The sequence below is a fragment of the Anomaloglossus baeobatrachus genome, chromosome 1 (genome assembly GCF_048569485.1).
Source record: "Anomaloglossus baeobatrachus isolate aAnoBae1 chromosome 1, aAnoBae1.hap1, whole genome shotgun sequence".
In the NCBI taxonomy this organism is placed as follows: domain Eukaryota; kingdom Metazoa; phylum Chordata; class Amphibia; order Anura; family Aromobatidae; genus Anomaloglossus; species Anomaloglossus baeobatrachus.
In genome coordinates, this window is record NC_134353.1 from 945,555,723 (window position 1) to 945,574,902 (window position 19,180).

The window sequence follows — 19,180 nt, forward strand, 5'->3', positions numbered from 1 at the left end:
GTGCCCACCATCACCACAACCCGTGGGTGGCGTCACGAACAATCATCCCAAAAACCAAATACCCGCATCCCCCGTGTGTAACGCCAACCCCCTTGCAGAGCGACGTGACCCCCGGGTCCGTGAGAGGCTCGAGCCACCACCCGTAGAACGCGAGCACGGATCCGAGCGGCTCGGCGGCCGCAGCCGAGGCCGCGGGGCGGTACACTGACACTGAGGCTGAAGCTGATGCTGATGGTGACACTGATGCTGACACTGAGGCTGACACTGATGCTGATGCTGAGACTGAGGCTGATGCTAACGCTGATGCTAAGACTTATGCTGATGCTAACGCTGATACTGATGCTGACTCTGATGCTGAGACTGATACTGACGCTGATGATGAGACTGATGCTGACGCTGAGGCTGATGCTAACGCTGAGGCTGATGCTGATGCTGACACTGACGCTGAGGCTGATGCTGAGACTGAGACTGATACTGATGCTGAGACTGAGACTGAAGCTGATGCTGAGACTGAAGCTGATGCTGAGACTGATACTGATGCTGATGCTGACACTGACGCTGAGGCTGATGCTGACGCTGACGCTGAGGCTGATGCTGATGCTCACACTGACGCTGATGCTGATGCTGACACTGACGCTGAGGCTGATGCTGAGACTGATACTGACGCTGAGGCTTATTCTGACGCTGAGACAAATGCTGATGCTGAGGCTGATGCTGATACTGAGACTGAAGCTGATGCTGAGACTGATACTGATGCTGATACTGATGCTGACTCTGATGCTGAGACTGATGTTGAGACTGATACTGACGCTGATGATGAGACTGACGCTGATGCTGATGCTGACACTGACGCTGAGGCTGATGCTGAGATTAATACTGACGCTGAGGCTTATTCTGACGCTGAGACTGATGCTGATGCTGAGACTGATACTGATGCTGAGACTGAAGCTGATGCTGAGACTGATACTGACGCTTGATGCTGAGGCTGATGCTGATGCTTAAGCTGATGCTGACACCGATGCTGATGCTGACGCTGATGTTAACACCGATGCTGAGGCTGACACTGATTCTGACACTGATGCGGATGCTGACGCTGGTGCTGATGCTGAGGCTGATCCTGAAGGTGATGCTGATGATGAGACATGCTGACGCTGAGGCTGATGCAAAGGCTGATGCTGACACTGATGCGGATGCTGATGCTGAGGCTGATTCTGATGCTGAGGCTGAGACTGATGCTGACACTGAGGCTGATGCTGACACTGAGGCTGATGCTGATGCTGGGGCTGATGTTGAGGCTCAGACTGATGCTGACGCTGAGGCTGATGCTGATGCTGACACTGATGCGGATGCTGACGCTGAGACTGATGCTAAGGCTGATGCTGATGCTGACGCTGAGACTGATGCTAAGGCTGATGCTGATGCTGACGCTGAGACTGATGCTAAGGCTGACACTGATGCAGATGCTGATGCTGATGCTGGGGCTGACACTGATGCTGATGCTGACGCTGAGACTGATGCTAAGGCTGACACTGATGCAGATGCTGATGCTGATGCTGGGGCTGACACTGATGCGGATGCTGACGCTGAGACTGATGCTAAGGCTGATGCTGATGCTGACGCTGAGACTGATGCTAAGGCTGATGCTGATGCTGACGCTGAGGCTGATGCTGATGCTAACACTGATGCAGATGCTGAGGCTGATGCTGATGCTGGGGCTGATGGTGATAATGACGCTGATGCTGAGGCTGAAGAATTACTCTGAACAGCACAAGCGATTGGAGTGTATGAGCTTCAAGACCCCTAAGGGGACTACTAAAAACAATAAAAAGTGTAAAAAAAAGTTTTAAAAAATATGAAAAGATAAAAATTAAAAAAAGTTTGAATGAACCCCATTTTACCCCAGTGAAAATAAAACAATAATTAAAAAAATACACATTTGGTATTGCTACATTCAGAAATGCCCAATCTATCAAAACATAAAATAAATTAATCTGATTGGTAAAGGATGTAACGAGAAAAAAAATCAAAATGCAAATTACATTTTTTTTGGTCGCTGCAACATCACAATAAAATGCAATAACAAACCATCAAAACATCGTATCTACCCAAAAATGGTGCAATTAAAAACGCCAGTTCAACCCCAGATCACGACAAATGAGAACGTCACGTTGTCCACCAAAGGTTCCACATCCTCCGAGCCATAGGGAGTAACAACGCTCTCGCATCTGCTGTACAGGACTGTTTACTATTTCTCGTCCGGCACCGTTCCGGCTCCTCGGGGCTGGCTACTAAGTGTCTGTCTCTAGATCCTGCCCAAAAAGGTCTCAGGTTTAGTTGCTGTTCTCGTTCCGGGTTACACCCATCCTTTATATGTCGGTCGTTCTCTCACGCTACTCTTGTTCAGTCACAACGTTGTGGCCTCCACAAATCACACATAGAGTGAGACCAAAACACAACTCAACAGATTGTATGTCTGTCCTACGCACTAGCCGTCCCCTATCTAAATTCTAACATGAAGTCTGGCCTTTCCCTAGGGACCGCTCCTCCCCATCTGGGCTAATCCCACAGCCTTCGGGGGTAGCAACTTGACCACCATCTTACAAAAGAACAGGATATTGTTGCCTTTGCTACAGAAGGTTCTACCCACACCAGCTTCATCTTGTCTGTACAGCATGGATGGGCTAAAGAGGAGGAAGAAATGGAGAGTTGTCTTCCTCGTTGGGACAGGAAAGTCTTGCCTGTTGGGAGTCTGGCAAACATGGCTGACTTTATGCCCCACTGCTTGTTCCATGACCCTTGCATCATACACATTTTGGCCAACACTGATTACTGGTTGTTCTCCCTTCTCGATCTCCTCTAGAAGGAAAACTTTCCATCTCTCCTTCATGTGGTCAAGAGAGCTAATCAAATGGTGCAATACCAGAAGGCCATAGTTGAAGAATTGGTGAAAAATTCCCATATGACAACGCTGGTGATAGAGGTAATAGTTGCTTGGGCAACCAAGGAGGAGACATGAGGGAGACACACTCCAGGTCCAACAGAGGCAGTTGAACACTATTGAAGGTCTGGGACAGTATAATTAGACCCTCCCAGCACCCAGGCCCTGATGCACAGGGTACTCTGACAAGGAGCAAAACGTTTTCGCAGATGGTGGAGTACCTAGCCGACTGTACCAGCATCCTCCGTGAGTCCTCTGTGTTGTACAACTTTTGGGTATCTAAGCTGGACATGTGACATGAACTGTCCATCTTGCCTTGGAGGTGCTGGCCTGCTCTGAAACTAGCATTTTGTCCCATTGAGGAATAATAACCAACAGGTGCATCTGCCTATCAACTGAAGATGCTGACAGGATGACTCTTATGATAATGAACAAGGTCTGGATTAGCCCCGACTTCTCAACCCCAGAGGATGACAGCAGCCGGACATAAAGTCACTTGCAATGTTTCTTTTATTGCGGTATATTCCTATGCACCCGTTCCCAACCAAACAAGGGTACACAGCTCTTGTTTTCTTCTTTTTCTTGTCCTCCTCCACTCAAAATGGTCATAATGCGTTCCTTGCTCTTATATGAGTGTGTATGATGCCCTCCTACAAAATTAACTATATAGGGAGCTATGTGAGGGCTCATACTGTGTATAGGGGGCTATGTAGGGGCTCATACTGTGTATAGGAGGCTATGTGGGGGCTCATACTGAATATAGGGGGCTATGTGAGGGCTCATACTGTATATAGGAGGCTTTGTGGGGGCTCATACTGTATATAGGAGGCTATGTGTGGGCCTCATGCTGTATATAGGAGGCTATGTGGGGCTCATACTGTATATAGAAGGCTATATGGGGGCTCGTACTGTATATAGGGGGCTATGTGGGGGCTCATACTGTGTATAGGAGGCTATGTGGGGGCTCATACTGTATATAGGGGGCTATGTGGGGTCTCAAACTGTGTATAGGAGGCTATGTGGGGGCTCATACTGTATATAGCAGGCTATGTGGGGGCTCATACTGTATATAGGAGGCTATGTGGGGCTCATACTGTATATAGGAGGCTATGTGGGGGCTCGTACTGAATATAGGGGGCTATGTGGGGGTTCATACTGTATATAGGAGGCTTTGTGGGGGCTCATACTGTATATAGGAGGCTATGTGTGGGCCTCATGCTGTATATAGGAGGCTATGTGGGGCTCATACTGTCTATAGGAGGCTATGTGGGGGCTCGTACTGTATATAGGGGGCTATGTGGGGGTTCATACTATGTATAGGAGGCTATGTGGGGGCTCATACTGTATATAGGGGCTATGTGGGGTCTCATACTGTGTATAGGAGGCTATGTGGGGGCTCATACTGTATATAGCAGGCTATGTGGGGGCTCATACTGTATATAGGAGGCTATGTGGGGGCTCACACTGTATATAGGAGGCTATGTGGGGGCTCATACTGTATATAGAAGGCTATGAGTGGGCCTCATGCTGTATATAGGAGGCTATGTGGGGCTCATACTGTATATAGGGGGCTTTGTGGGGGCTCATACTGTATATAGGAGGCTATGTGGGGGCTTGTACTGTATATAGGGGGCTTTGTGGGGGCTCATACTGTGTATAGGAGGCTATGTGGGGGCTCATACTGTGTATAGGAGGCTATGTGGGGGCTCATACTGTATATAGGAGGCTATGTGGGGGCTCATTCTGTATATAGAGGGTAATATGTGGGGGCTCATACTGTATATAGGAGGCTATGTGGGGGCTCATTCTGTATATAGAGGGTAATATGTGGGGGCTCATACAGTATATAGGAGGCTATGTGGGGGCTCATACTGTATAGAGGAGGCTATGTGGGGGCTCACACTGTATATAGGAGGCTATGTGGGGGCTCATTGCACATATGAGGGTATGTGGGGGCTCATGCTGTATATAGGAGGTTATGTGGGGGCTCATCCTGTATATAGGAGGCTATGTGGATTCTCATACTGTATATACTGCTCAGTGTATTGTGATGGCCTGTTACATTTGTAGCTGTCACTAAGTAATCATTGGTGTTTAGCCTGGACCTATGGCGTTATTTCAATAATGGCGGAAAAGCACTGCTACAGTGTCAGCCAATCAGAGAGCTCGCTCTGTGATATGTTTGCAAATAACCTCATGGAAAATTTCTCAGTAACGACTACTTTTCAGTGAGATTCTCTTGGTAGTTGGGACTTTCTATTGTAGCCGGGTGCTCAGCGGGGGAGGGGCAGTCTGGGAGCCGCTCCCTCCATTATCTTCCAGTGATCTGCAGGATTTGGCCGCTCTCCCTAAGGTAAATGTGTCGGTCTCTCCAGCCAGATAAATAGAGGTCATGTTCTCCTCCCGTTTGGGCCTTTTTGTGGCTTGGTGTATTGGCTGCACAGTGTATGGCGGCACATTCCTGTGCACACAATACGGAGACCTTACCACTGTACACACACTGATCTCTGCAGACGTTTCGTACCTCCTGGCCGGGTATGAGATGATCTGGAGTGAAGAGGAGACGTTTACGACATGAACACATTTTATTTTGTAGCTGGTATAGAAGATGAGGACACGGAATGAGAATCCCTGACATTTCCCGGCGAGGAGCGGCCACTGCGGCTGATTCCTCTAGACGTGGCAGGGACTTGTGCTGACAACCGCCACCTCCTCCCCTTGGCATTTCAGGATCCCGGCGTCACATTCGCTCAGGGTTTTCTTCTCGCCGTTCACCAGGACACAAATGCTGATGCCTTCGGCGTCACAGGTCGCGGCTCCTCTGCAGACGCATGTGCGTGATGTATCTAGACAAAGAGGGTGACAATTACAGCTGACATGCGGGGCGCACGGGGCGACACAGAGAGCGCAGACTATGGGGTGACCCTAGGAAGACAGTGACATAGCGCGACAACTGACATTTCATCCACCGCGAATGAGACAACATGCCGGCATTACCGAGGACCAGCTGTCGTGTAAAGTTCAGTCTCCGTATTTATGAAAAGTTCTATAACATTTAGGATTTTATATTCTAATTTATCACAATTTGCAATTTTTCTGCTTCATAAATAGGACTATTCTCCTCTCCGCTGATACATTGTATCCAATGCAGACAACGCTCTGTGAGCTAAACACCCCGGACTCCAGACTGATACATTGTATCCAGTGCAGACAATGCTCTGTGAGCTAAACACCCCGGACTACAGACTGATACATTGTATCCAGTGCAGACAATGCTCTGTGAGCTAAACACCCCGGACTCCAGACTGATACATTGTATCCAGTGCAGACAATGCTCTGTGAGCTAAACGCCCCGGACTCCAGACTGATACATTGTATTCAGTGCAGACAACGCTCTGTGAGCTAAACGCCCCGGACTCCAGACTGATACATTATATCCAGTGCAGACAATGCTCTGTGAGCTAAACACCCCAGACTCCAGACTGATACATTGTATCCAGTGCAGACAATGCTCTGAGAGCTAAACGCCCCGGACTCCAGACTCATACATTGTATCCAGTGAAGACAATGCTCTGAGAGCTAAACACCCCGGACTCCAGACTGATACATTGTATCCAGTGCAGACAACGCTCTGTGAGCTAAATATACCACACTCCAGACTGATACATTGTATCCAGTGCAGATAACGCTCTGTGAGCTAAACACCCCAGACTAATACATTGTAATAATTCAGCAGAGAAACCTGTGCAGCTGCTGATGATTAGCTCACAGAGCGTTGTGCACACTGGTTACATTGTATTGGCTTAGAGCAGGAGAAGCTGTGTACAGGGTTAATGACTGTGAATGAGCACATTTTATTATTCACTGACAGCAAGCAGAGGTCCTGAAAATGGTGAGAAATAGAAACATAGCAGTATATGAAAAAGTTGTAGAACTTTTCATTTATATATAAAAGTAGAAAACATCGTTGCCTAATGAGGGTGTCACACGGGACAATCTATCGTGCAATTGCACGAGCGATCGCACCCGCCCTTGTCGTTTGTGTGTCACGGGCAATTAGTTGTCCGTGGCGCACAAAGTCGTTAAACCCCCCGTCACACGCACTTACCTTCCATACGACCTCGCTGTGGGCGGCGAACATCCTCTTCCTGAAGGGGGAGGGACGTTCGGCGTCACTGCGACGTCACACAGCGGCCGCCCAATAGAAGCGGAGGGGCGGAGATGAGCGGCCGTAACATCCCGCCCACCTCCTTCCTTCCGCATTGCCGGCGGGACGCAGGTAAGCTGCAGTTCATCGTTCCCGGGGTGTCTCACGGAGCGATGTGTGCTGCCCCGGGTACGGTGAACAACAGGACGTGCGATTTTTTGAAAGTGAGCGACGTGTCAACGATGAACGAGAAGGTGAGTATTTCTGCTCGTTCACCGCTGTCACACGCTACGATATATCAGACAATGCCGGATGTGCGTCACTACCGACATGACCCCGACATATCGCCCGATATATCGTACCGTGTGACGCCTGCATTAGAACTTACATACTATTTCATATTGGTGCTATGTAATGGGTCAGCCATAATGGTGCATCTCCGTACCCTTCTTCCCTTTTTTGCTACCCTTTATCTTTAATTCCACATTGTGTGCATATGGTGCCAGTCCTTGCTGCTCCCCATCATGTACCCCCAGGAATTGGTGTCCTTCCAGGCTATATTAATGAGGATTTTGTGTTGTTTTTTTCCATACTCCTGATGAAGACGAGGTGCTCTGCGAAACCTGCTGAATTACCACCCATTAATATCTTTGGTTCTAACTTTTATCAGAGCTTTGGCTGGACTTTATATATTGTGAGGGTATCTCCTGGACAGATATAGAAGCCTTTGTGCTAACAATACAGGGTATATGGCTCTGAAGTGCATCCCTCCGGTCACTGATTGTCAGCTCAACTTTATTTAAAGATCACCCATTCCTCTAACATCCTCTCATGTTCAAGTCATGGGGCCATAGACAGCCCATACCTCATGATTGGGAATGTCCGGCCCATCGCTTACCCCTGCAGTCAGATATTGTACCCAATGAGGCCAGCATATAGAAATTATGGGGGTACTGTACCTGAGCAGGTCTCCCACAAGTGGCAGGAGTCACATGCGCGCTCTGCTTTGGTGGGGAATTTGCAGTTGGCGTCTGCGGTCAGGGTGTATGTCCTCCCCAAACATTGGAGGGAGAGCATTTTGCAGACGGTTAGCGCCACGTTTTTGCTTGTTCTGCCATCAATGGCGCAAACATCCAGCGAAGATCTGAGAAGAAAAAAACATTAAAAAAAATTATCATCCAGCGGGAAAATAAAATTTGTTTAATGAGCGCTCAGGAAATCAATACAGCGCACGCACTTTGTGGAAACCTGAGCTGAGTCTTTCAGGGGGTCATATGTGATGAGTCCGTGTCTTACCCGCATTCAGACGGCATTTTGCAGGTGCACTCAGCCTCCTGAAGCTTTTCCCAGGGTTTACATTTGGAAGCATCAACTTTTGGGGTGATTGCAGTCTCTGAAATATAAGGGAGGTGCAGATATGGAGGCCACGTGAGTTATGCTGTGAATACGTAGGGGTTACACCTGTAATCTCTGGGAAGGTCACAAGGAAGAACCAAAGGGGAATAGGACTTTACTGAACTGTCTAATCCAAGGCTGGAAACCATGTCCACATGGGACAAGTGGCATCACGGAGTCTCGGTTGGTCCGTGGACTATGTACCTGCCACGGTCACGGCACATTACAGCAGGGAGGAAACACTTTGTAACAAATGCAATATCAGTAATGGGCCATAGATAAAAAAATAAGAGTGGTCTGATCACAAATGCACAGCAAACCGGAGCCACGTCCACAGAGTTAGACCGGAGGAGGCAGCACTGCAGGGGCCTCTATAGGAAGACTTGTGCCATCTGTGTATCACATTCATCTCAATGTCACCCTGGATGTTTACATTTACGCTACAATGGAAGTGTGTTGCTGACCATGGCTCTCTCCAGCCATTCACTAGTTGGGCTGTAAGTGGGACTCACATCTGAAATCTTTATTAGAATTTAGGACATAACAATTCCTTAAACATAATTGCATAGCATAGGGTAGTGCATTCTAGAGAGCGAGTGCAGCACGAAAAACGTTTTGGAGACAGAAGTGGGAGGTTCAGAGACAGGGATGAGGAGGAGATGCAGAGTGGTGCAGAACTGTGGGGAGGACTGGTAGGGTGGTAGACAGGGATGAGGAGGAGATGTAGGGCGGTGCAGCACTGTGGAGAGGACGGCCAATGTGGTACACAGAAATGAGGAGGAGATGTAGGGCAGTGCAGCACTGTGGAGAGGACTGGTAGGGTGGTATACAGGGATGAGGAGGAGATGTAGGGTGGTGCAGCACTGTAGAGAGGACTGGTAGGGTGGTACACAAAGATGAGGAGGAGATGAAGCATGGTGCAGCACTGTAGAGAGGACTGGTAGGGTGGTATACAGGGATGAGGAGGAGATGTAGGATGGTGCAGCATTGTGGAAAGGACTGGTAGGGTGGTAGACAAAGATGAGGAGGAGATGTAGGGTGGTGCAGCACTGTAGAGAGGACTGGTAGGGTGGTATACAGAGATGAGGAAGAGAAACTGGTGCAGCACTATGGAAAGGAAGAGTAGAGTGGTAAACAGAGATGAGGGAGGAGATGTAGGGCGGTGTAGCACTGTGGAGAGGACAAATAGGGTGCTAGATAGAGATGAGTAGGAGATGTAGGGCGGTGCAGCACTGTAGAGAGGAATGGTAGGGTGGTATACAGAGATGAGGAAGAGAAACTGGTGCAGCATTGTGGAAAGGACTGGTAGGGTGGTACACAAAGATGAGGAGGAGATGTAGCATGGTGCAGCACTGTAGAGAGGACTGGTAGGGTGGTACACAAAGATGAGGAGGAGATGTAGCATGGTGCAGCACTGTAGAGAGGACTGGTAAGGTGGTACACAAAGATGAGGAGATGTAGCATGGTGCAGCACTGTAGAGAGGACTGGTAGGGTGGTATACAGGGATGAGGAGGAGATGTAGGGTGGTGCAGCACTGTAGAGAGGACTGGTAGGGTGGTATACAGAGATGAGGAAGAGAAACTGGTGCAGCACTATGGAAAGGAAGAGTAGAGTGGTAAACAGAGATGAGGGAGGAGATGTAGGGCGGTGCAGCACTGTGGAGAGGACAAATAGGGTGCTAGACAGAGATGAGTAGGAGATGTAGGGTGGTGCAGCACTCTAGAGAGGACGGGTAGGGAGGGAGAAAGAGAGGAGGGGGAGGATATGTAGAACAGTGCAGGGCTATGGAGAGTACAAGTAGTGTGGTGTACAATGATAAGGAAATCTCGGGCGCTGCAGCCCTATGGAGAGGAGGAATAGAGTGGTAGACAAATGAGGAGGAGATGTAGGGTAAAAGGGAGGAGAAAATCCAGCACTTTTTAGTGAGAAAATGAATGTACTCTATATGAGAAAACACATTTATTATAAAATTCCATCAGTCTGCTGTGACTAATAACACTTATTGTGCTTGAAATGCGTTAGTTTTTTCTCCTCTCCATGTTCTGACTTTTTTAATGAATTTTTGCTAATAAAGGTGTTTTTACTTATGCATCGATTTTCTCCACTAAAGAGTGATGGATTTTCTCTTCCATTTTTCCTGCAATCCCCTGATGCCGCACAGGATCTGTGCACCTATGCCCTGATGACCTAGCTTTTCTTCTACTTCTCAAGTGGTGTAGGGTGGAGCAGTGACAGTGACTGGTGCAGTGACTGGTGCAGGGGGGAGATAATGCAGTGACTGGTGCAGGGGGGAGATAGTGCAGTGACTGGTGCAGGGGGAGATAGTGCAGTGACTGGTGCAGGGTAAAAGGGGCGCAGTGACTGGTGCAGGGTAAAAGGGGCGCAGTGACTGGTGCAGGGTGGCGCAGTGACTGGTGCAGGGTGGCGCAGTGACTGGTGCAGGATGGCGCAGTGACTGGTGCAGGTTGCAGGTAGTGCAGTGACTAGTGCAGAGTGGCGCAGTGACTGGGCTTCTTACCTTTCTTTGCACACTGGATGCTTTTTACACTGGGATTCCATATGAGGCTGGCTGTGCACTGAATGACATCCGGACCGTCCAAATTCAGGCCGGGAGGACAAGACAACCGCAACTTGTCCCCAATTTCATAAGAGTCTTTTTCTGGAGCCGCTTTAATGTTACTGGCAAGATCAGGGACCGGACACAATACCCCTGAGAAGATACAGTGACAGTGAGGAGCGGAGATCAGGAACCGGACACAATACCCCTGAGAAGATACAGTGACAGTGAGGAGCGGAGATCAGGAACAGGACACAATACCCCTGAGAAGATACAGTGACAGTGAGGAGCGGAGATCAGGAACCGGACACAATACCCCTGAGAAGATACAGTGACAGTGAGGAGCGGAGATCAGGATCCGGACACAATACCCCTGAGAAGATACAGTGACAGTGAGGAGCGGAGATCAGGAACCGGACACAATACCCCTGAGAAGATACAGTGACAGTGAGGACCAGAGATCAGGAACCGGACACAATACCCCTGAGAAGATACTGTGACAGTGAGGAGCGGAGATCAGGAACCGGACACAATACCCCTGAGAAGATACAGTGACAGTGAGGAGCAGAGATCAGGGACCGGACACAATACCCCTGAGAAGATATAGTGACAGTGAGGAGCAGAGATCAGGGACCGGACACAATACCCCTGAGAAGATACAGTGACAGTGAGGAGCGGAGATCAGGAACCGGACACAATACCACTGAGAAGATACAGTGACAGTGAGGAGCGGAGATCAGGAACCGGACACTATACCCCTGAGAAGATACAGTGAGGAGCAGAGATCAGGATCCGGACACAATACCCCTGAGAAGATACAGTGACAGTGAGGAGCGGAGATCAGGAACCGGACACAATACCCCTGAGAAGATAGAGTGTGACAGTGAGGAGCAGAGATCAGGAACCGGACACAATACCCCTGAGAAGATACAGTGTGACAGTGAGGAGCAGAGATCAGGAACCGGACACAATACCCCTGAGAAGATACAGTGACAGTGAGGAGCAGAGATCAGGAACCGGACACAATACCCCTGAGAAGATACAGTGACAGTGAGGAGCGGAGATCAGGATACAGTGACAGTGAGGAGCGGAGATCAGGATCCGGACACAATACCCCTGAGAAGATACAGTGTGACAGTGAGGAGCAGAGATCAGGAACCGGACACAATACCCCTGAGAAGATACAGTGTGACAGTGAGGAGCAGAGATCAGGAACCGGACACAATACCCCTGAGAAGATACAGTGACAGTGAGGAGCAGAGATCAGGAACCGGACACAATACCCCTGAGAAGATACAGTGACAGTGAGGAGCGGAGATCAGGAACCGGACACAATACCCCTGAGAAGATACAGTGTCATTGAGGAGCGGAGATCAGGAACCTGACACAATACCCCTGAGAAGATACAGTGTGACAGTGAGGAGCGGAGATCAGGAACCAGACACAATACCCCTAAGAAGATACAGTGACAGTGAGGAGCGGAGATCAGGAACCGGACACAATACCCCTGAGAAGATACAGTGACAGTGAGGAGCAGAGATCAGGAACCGGACACAATACCCCTAAGATACAGTGTCATTGAGGAGCGGAGATCAGGAACCGGACACAATACCCCTGAGACAATACAGTGACAGTGAGGAGCAGAGATCAGGAACCGGACACAATACCCCTAAGATACAGTGTCATTGAGGAGCGGAGATCAGGAACCAGACACAATACCCCTGAGAAGATACAGTGACAGTGAGGAGCAGAGATCAGGAACCAGACACAATACCAATGAGAAGATACAGTGTCATTGAGGAGCGGAGATCAGGAACCAGACACAATACCCCTGAGAAGATACAGTGACAGTGAGGAGCAGAGATCAGGAACCAGACACAATACCCCTGAGAAGATACAGTGACAGTGAGGAGCGGATATCAGGAACCAGACACAATACCCCTGAGAAGATACAGTGACAGTGAGGAGCGGAGATCAGGAACCGGACACAATACCCCTGAGAAGATACAGTGACAGTGAGGAGCGGAGATCAGGAACCGGACACAATATCCCTGAGAAGATACAGTGACAGTGAGGAATGGAGATCAGGAACCGGACACAATACCACTGAGAAGATACAGTGACAGTGGGGAGCGGAGATCAGGAGCCGGACACAAGACCCCTGAGAAGATACAGTGTCAGTGAGGAGCGGAGATCAGGAACTGGACACAATACCCCTGAGAAGATACAGTGTGACAGTGAGGAGCAGAGATCAGGAACCGGACACAATACCCCTGAGAAGATACAGTGACAGTGAGGAGCGGAGATCAGGAACCGGACACAATACCCCTGAGAAGATATAGTGACAGTGAGGAGCAGAGATCAGGAACCGGACACAATACCCCTGAGAAGATACTGTGACAGTGAGGAGCGGAGATCAGGAACCGGACACAATACCCCTGAGAAGATACAGTGACAGTGAGGAGCAGAGATCAGGGACCGGACACAATACCCCTAAGATACAGTGTCATTGAGGAGCAGAGATCAGGGACCGGACACAATACACCTGAGAAGATACTGTGACAGTGAGGAGCGGAGATCAGGAACCGGACACAATACCCCTGAGAAGATACAGTGACAGTGAGGAGCAGAGATCAGGAACCGGACACAATACCCCTGAGAAGATATAGTGACAGTGAGGAGCGGAGATCAGGAACCGGACACAATACCCCTGAGAAGATACAGTGACAGTGAGGAGCAGAGATCAGGAACCGGACACAATACCCCTAAGATACAGTGTCATTGAGGAGCAGAGATCAGGGACCGGACACAATACACCTGAGAAGATACTGTGACAGTGAGGAGCGGAGATCAGGAACCGGACACAATACCCCTGAGAAGATACAGTGACAGTGAGGAGCGGATATCAGGAACCGGACACAATACCACTGAGAAGATACAGTGACAGTGAGGAGCGGAGATCAGGAACCGGACACAATACCCCTGAGAAGATACAGTGACAGTGAGGAGCGGAGATCAGGAACCGGACCCAATACCCCTGAGAAGATATAGTGACAGTGAGGAGCAGAGATCAGGATCTGGACACAATACCCCTGAGAAGATACAGTGACAGTGAGGAGCGGAGATCAGGAACCGGACACAATGCCCCTGAGAAGATACAGTGACAGTGAGGAGCGGAGATCAGGAACCGGACACAATGCCCCTGAGAAGATACAGTGACAGTGAGGAGCAGAGATCAGGAACCGGACACAATGCCCCTGAGAAGATACAGTGACAGTGAGGAGCGGAGATCAGGAACCGGACACAATGCCCCTGAGAAGATACAGTGACAGTGAGGAGCGGAGATCAGGAGCCGGACACAAGACCCCTGAGAAGATACAGTGACAGTGAGGAGCGGAGATCAGGGACCGGACACAATACCCCTGAGAAGATATAGTGACAGTGAGGAGCGGAGATCAGGAACCGGACACAATACCCCTGAGAAGATATAGTGACAGTGAGGAGCGGAGATCAGGGACCGGACACAATACCCCTGAGAAGATACAGTGACAGTGAGGAGCGGAGATCAGGTGCCTCTAGAACCCGCATTTATTTGGAATTACATTGACATTTTTGCAGCAGATGTTCTGGCACTGACCATCATGCAGTTCTGTCAGCGGGGGTATCAGTAGAGGCCATACCCAAGACCACCACCGCCATCAGGGAGGCCACCATCAGGTGGCTGCTATCAGGGAGCTGCCACCAAGGGGCTGCTATTAGGGGGCTGCCATCAGGGGGCTGCTTTAGGGGGCTGCCATCAGGGGGCTGCCATCAGGGGGGCTTCTATCAGCAGTATGGAGTAACGTGGCAGCAGTGTAGCATATAGTCTGTACTCACGCCTGCACTGCATGGCATTGACTTTCCACTGAAGGTCCGGGTTACACTCAGCGATCGGATCTCCCACCATCGTGTAGCCGAGGTCGCAGGTGTAGATTATTCGTTTACCGACATGGTGAGTCCCCTCATCGTCCTGCCCAGGAAAATAGACACTTAGTAATGATATACAGCATTAAGGAAAGAAATAGCGCCCCATTTGTCCACAGGTTACTCCTGGTATTGCAGATGATTCCACTTCTGCTGTATAACAACTGACTAGCTTTGTCGCGGCTGGTCTGGTGGTCGGGTGGTCCGCATCTTATCACCTTTTGTAGCAATTATCAAATATTCTAGCAGACGGTGCGGGACGTGGTACCTGGATGTGTCCGTTCTTCAGCCGCGGGGGGGCTCCGCAGAACTCGGTTGGTAGGATCTTGATATCGAAGCAGTGTGGCTCCACAATCCTGCAGAGATGATGATCATTATTTATTATTATAGCGCCATTAATTCCTTGGTGTTTTACAATATAAGTATTATGCATTGTATTCCCTGTGTGGGTGATGTAGTCACAGGAGGTCATATCTGCTGTACAGGGGACTGACTCTCTCCGCTCCACAGGCTTAGTGCAGAATCCTTCAATTGAAGAACATACAGTGTAAACCCTCAGTTTCCCTCCTCTCTATAAAGACACAACTGCAGGTTTTTCGAGAGAGAGACAGACAGACAGACAGACAGACTTGGGTGACACATTTTGGATCCTTCCACAAGCTTCTCACAATAGTTGGTGGAATTTGGGCCAATTCCTCCTCACAGATCTGGTGTAGCTGGGCCATGTTTGGAGGTTGCTGCTTGCACCGGCCTTTTCAGCATTTACATTTTCCATATGATTGAGATCAGGGCTTTGTGATGGCCACTCCAAAACATTGACTTTGTTATCCTTAAGCCACTTTGTAACCAGTTTGGCAGTAGCTTCGGGTCATTGTCTATTTGGAAGACCATTTCCACCAAAGCTTTAAGTTCCTGGCTCATGTCTTGAGATGTTCTTCAGTATTGCCACAGAATCTTATTTCCTGATGATGCCATCTATATTGTAAAGTGCACCAGTCAAACCTGCAGCAAAACAACCCAACAAGATGATGCTGCTATCCCCGTGTGTCACAGATGGGATGGTGTTCTTAGGCTTCAAAGCTTCTCCCCTTTTCCTCCAAACGTAACGATGGTCATTATGGCCAAACAGTTCAATATTAGTTTCGTCAGATCACAGGACGTCTCCAAAAATTAAGGTCTGTGTCCCTGTGTGCATTTGCAAACATTAATCTGGCTTTTTTTGTTTCTTTTGGAGTAATGGCTTCTTCCTGGCAGAGCGGCCTTTCAGCCCATGTTGATACAGTACTCGCTTCACTGTGGATAATGACACAATCTTACCAGCTTCCGCCAGCATCCTCACAAGGTCTTTTTGCTTTTGTTCTTGGGTTGATATACACATGTCTGACCAAAGCACGATCATCTCTGGTACACAGAACCCGCCTCTGGCAAATAGAAATAATTTTGGTTCCCAATTGACCGAAAACGGGAAATGTTTATTCTGATTTCATCTCAGATAGCGAGAAAAACCTGCAGATGTGTCTGTATAGAGAGCGGAGGGAAAAACCTGCAGATGTGTCTTTATAGATAGTGGATGTAAAAGTCTGGTTTGAACTGTACGTCATACAAGGGAGTAATCATTTTCAATTCACATTCATGTCTTTTACCTAGGTCTTCTTAAGGCATGACAGATCCCTTTAAATGACAGCAATAAAGAGTACAATGGCGCCTGCGGCCGATCACATGGCACCGCCAGCAATAATTTACACTTAGTATGCGATATGGATGCTGTACTCTCATCTTCACAGCAGTTGTCCAGGATTAGTAAAGTATTGCTGCTTTCTTGCAACAGCAGCGCCTCCCCAGACTGCAGGCGGAGTCTGGTACTGCAGCTCAGCTCTATTGCTATAGATCTGTATAATACTGTAACATGGTGCACAGGTCCTGAGCTGCAGTGTGTGAGACCCGCACTTCTGCACTGATGGCGATGATGATGGGGATTGTAGAACATTCTAAGACTATAACAACTGCTAACACACAGAGTTCAGGACGAGTCCCGGGGGCGGCGGTGACCTCTGTGTAAATCTGTGATGTGCATTTCAGGTAGATGATGAAATCCTTTGTCCAGTCAGCGACTAAGTGGCAGTGACAGTTGTCAGAACAGGTGAGCGTTTCATGTACGAGTCGTCACGTGGAAGACACAAAACAAGGCAAGATGAGCGGAAAATAAGGAAGAAACGACAGCAAAGAACCAAGAAATCAGCAGCAGCGCCTGCAAGGAGACCCCGAGACCCCCGGGAGTCTGATAACAATCACCCTGAGACCCCCGGGAGTCTGATAACAATCACCCTGAGACCCCCGGGAAGTCTGATAATGATAAAAACCTGGAGAAAACCTTAAAAAAAAATTCATGTTTCCATTTGTCACAGTTTTCAAGATCTCTGCTTGCTGTCAGTCAATGAGAGCAATCTTATTTCCATTCAGAGGCAGTAACACTACACACAGCGGCCCTGCTCTCCTCTGATACATTGTATCCAGTGCAGACAACACTCTGTGAGCTAAACACCCCGGACTCCAGATACATTATAACAATCCAGCAGAGATATCTGATATATTTAGCTTGCAGAGCGTTGTCCAGAGTGGATACAATTGTATCCTGTGTAAACAACATTATGTGAGCTAAACATCCTGTACTCTTCCTCCTGTGCAGTCACTGTGCGCAGTCTCTTCCTCCTGTGCAGTCTCTCCCTCCTGTGCAGTCACTGTGTGCAGTCTCTTCCTCCTGTGCAGTCACTGTGTGCAGTCTCTTCCTCCTGTGCAGTCACTGTGTGCAGTCTCTTCCTCCTGTGCAGTCACTGTGTGCAGTCTCTTCCTCCTGTGCAGTCACTGTGTGCAGTCTCTTCCTCCTGTGCAGTCACTGTGTGCAGTCTCTTCCTCCTGTGCAGTCTCTCCCTCCTGTGCAGTCACTGTGTGCAGTCTCTTCCTCCTGTGCAGTCACTGTGCGCAGTCTCTTCCTCCTGTGCAGTCTCTCCCTCCTGTACAGTCACTGTGTGCAGTCTCTTCCTCCTGTGCAGTCACTGTGCGCAGTCTCTTCCTCCTGTGCAGTCTCTTCCTCCTGTGCAGTCACTGTGCGCAGTCTATTCCTCCTGTGCAGTCTCTCCCTCCTGCGCAGTCACTGTGTGCAGTCTCTTCCTTCTGTGCAGTCACTGTGCGCAGTCTCTTCCTCCTGTGCAGTCTCTCCCTCCTGTGCAGTCACTGTGTGCAGTCTCTTCCTCCTGTGCAGTCTCTCCCTCCTGTGCAGTCACTGTGTGCAGTCTCTTCCTCCTGTGCAGTCTCTTCCTCCTGTGCAGTCACTGTGCGCAGTCTCTTCCTCCTGTGCAGTCTCTCCCTCCTGTGCAGTCACTGTGTGCAGTCTCTTCCTCCTGTGCAGTCACTGTGCGCAGTCTCTTCCTCCTGTGCAGTCTCTTCCTCCTGTGCAGTCACTGTGCGCAGTCTCTTCCTCCTGTGCAGTCTCTTCCTCTTGTCCAGTCACTGTGTGCAGTCTCTTCCTCCTGTGCAGTCACTATGCGCAGTCCCTCCTGTGCAGTCACTATGCGCAGTCCCTTCCTCCTGCACAGTCAATGAGTGCAGTTTCTCCCTCCTGTGCAGTCACTGTGCGCAGTCCCTTCCTCCTGTGCAGTCACTGTGTGCAGTCTCTTCCTCCTGTGCAGTCCCTTCCTCCTGCACAGTCAATGAGTGCAGTTTCTCCCTCCTGTGCAGTCACTGTGCGCAGTCCTTTCCTCCTGTGCAGTCACTGTGTGCAGTCTCTTCCTCCTGTGCAGTCCCTTCCTCCTGCACAGTCAATGAGTGCAGTTTCTCCCTCCTGTGCAGTCACTGTGTGCAGTCTCTTCCTCCTGTGCAGTCCCTTCCTCCTGCACAGTCAATGAGTGCAGTTTCTCCCTCCTGTGCAGTCACTGTGCGCAGTCTCTTCCTCCTGTGCAGTCACTATGCGTAGTCCCTTCCTCCTGCACAGTCAATGAGTGCAGTTTCTCCCTCCTGTGCAGTCACTGTGTGCAGTTTCTCCCTCCTGTGCAGTCACTGTGCGCAGTCTCTTCCATCCAGTTACTGTGATAGTGTGGGGTCGGGCAACGAGTGACAGATTTTGGAGACCAGTAATAGGCCGTGGATGTGTGGCGCCTCTGAGGCTTCGGTTGCCACAGGGTA

The 19,180-nt window shown here is 49.5% G+C and overlaps 1 protein-coding gene across 1 annotated transcript in view; it reads right to left on the reverse strand.

Annotated features, from left to right (window-relative positions):
- Window positions 1-5,510: 5,510 nt before the first annotated feature.
- The window catches only part of C7 (complement C7), a 68,683-nt gene continuing 55,013 nt past the window's right edge, over window positions 5,511-19,180 (reverse strand). Inside the window, exons 13-18 of the mRNA XM_075343718.1 lie at window positions 15,270-15,357; window positions 14,915-15,047; window positions 11,000-11,191; window positions 8,382-8,478; window positions 8,045-8,229; window positions 5,511-5,784 (exon numbers count right to left, since the gene is read on the reverse strand). Coding sequence (XP_075199833.1) covers window positions 5,612-5,784; window positions 8,045-8,229; window positions 8,382-8,478; window positions 11,000-11,191; window positions 14,915-15,047; window positions 15,270-15,357 — 868 coding nt within the window. The 3' untranslated portion in view covers window positions 5,511-5,611. The remainder of the gene's footprint in view (window positions 5,785-8,044; window positions 8,230-8,381; window positions 8,479-10,999; window positions 11,192-14,914; window positions 15,048-15,269; window positions 15,358-19,180) is intronic.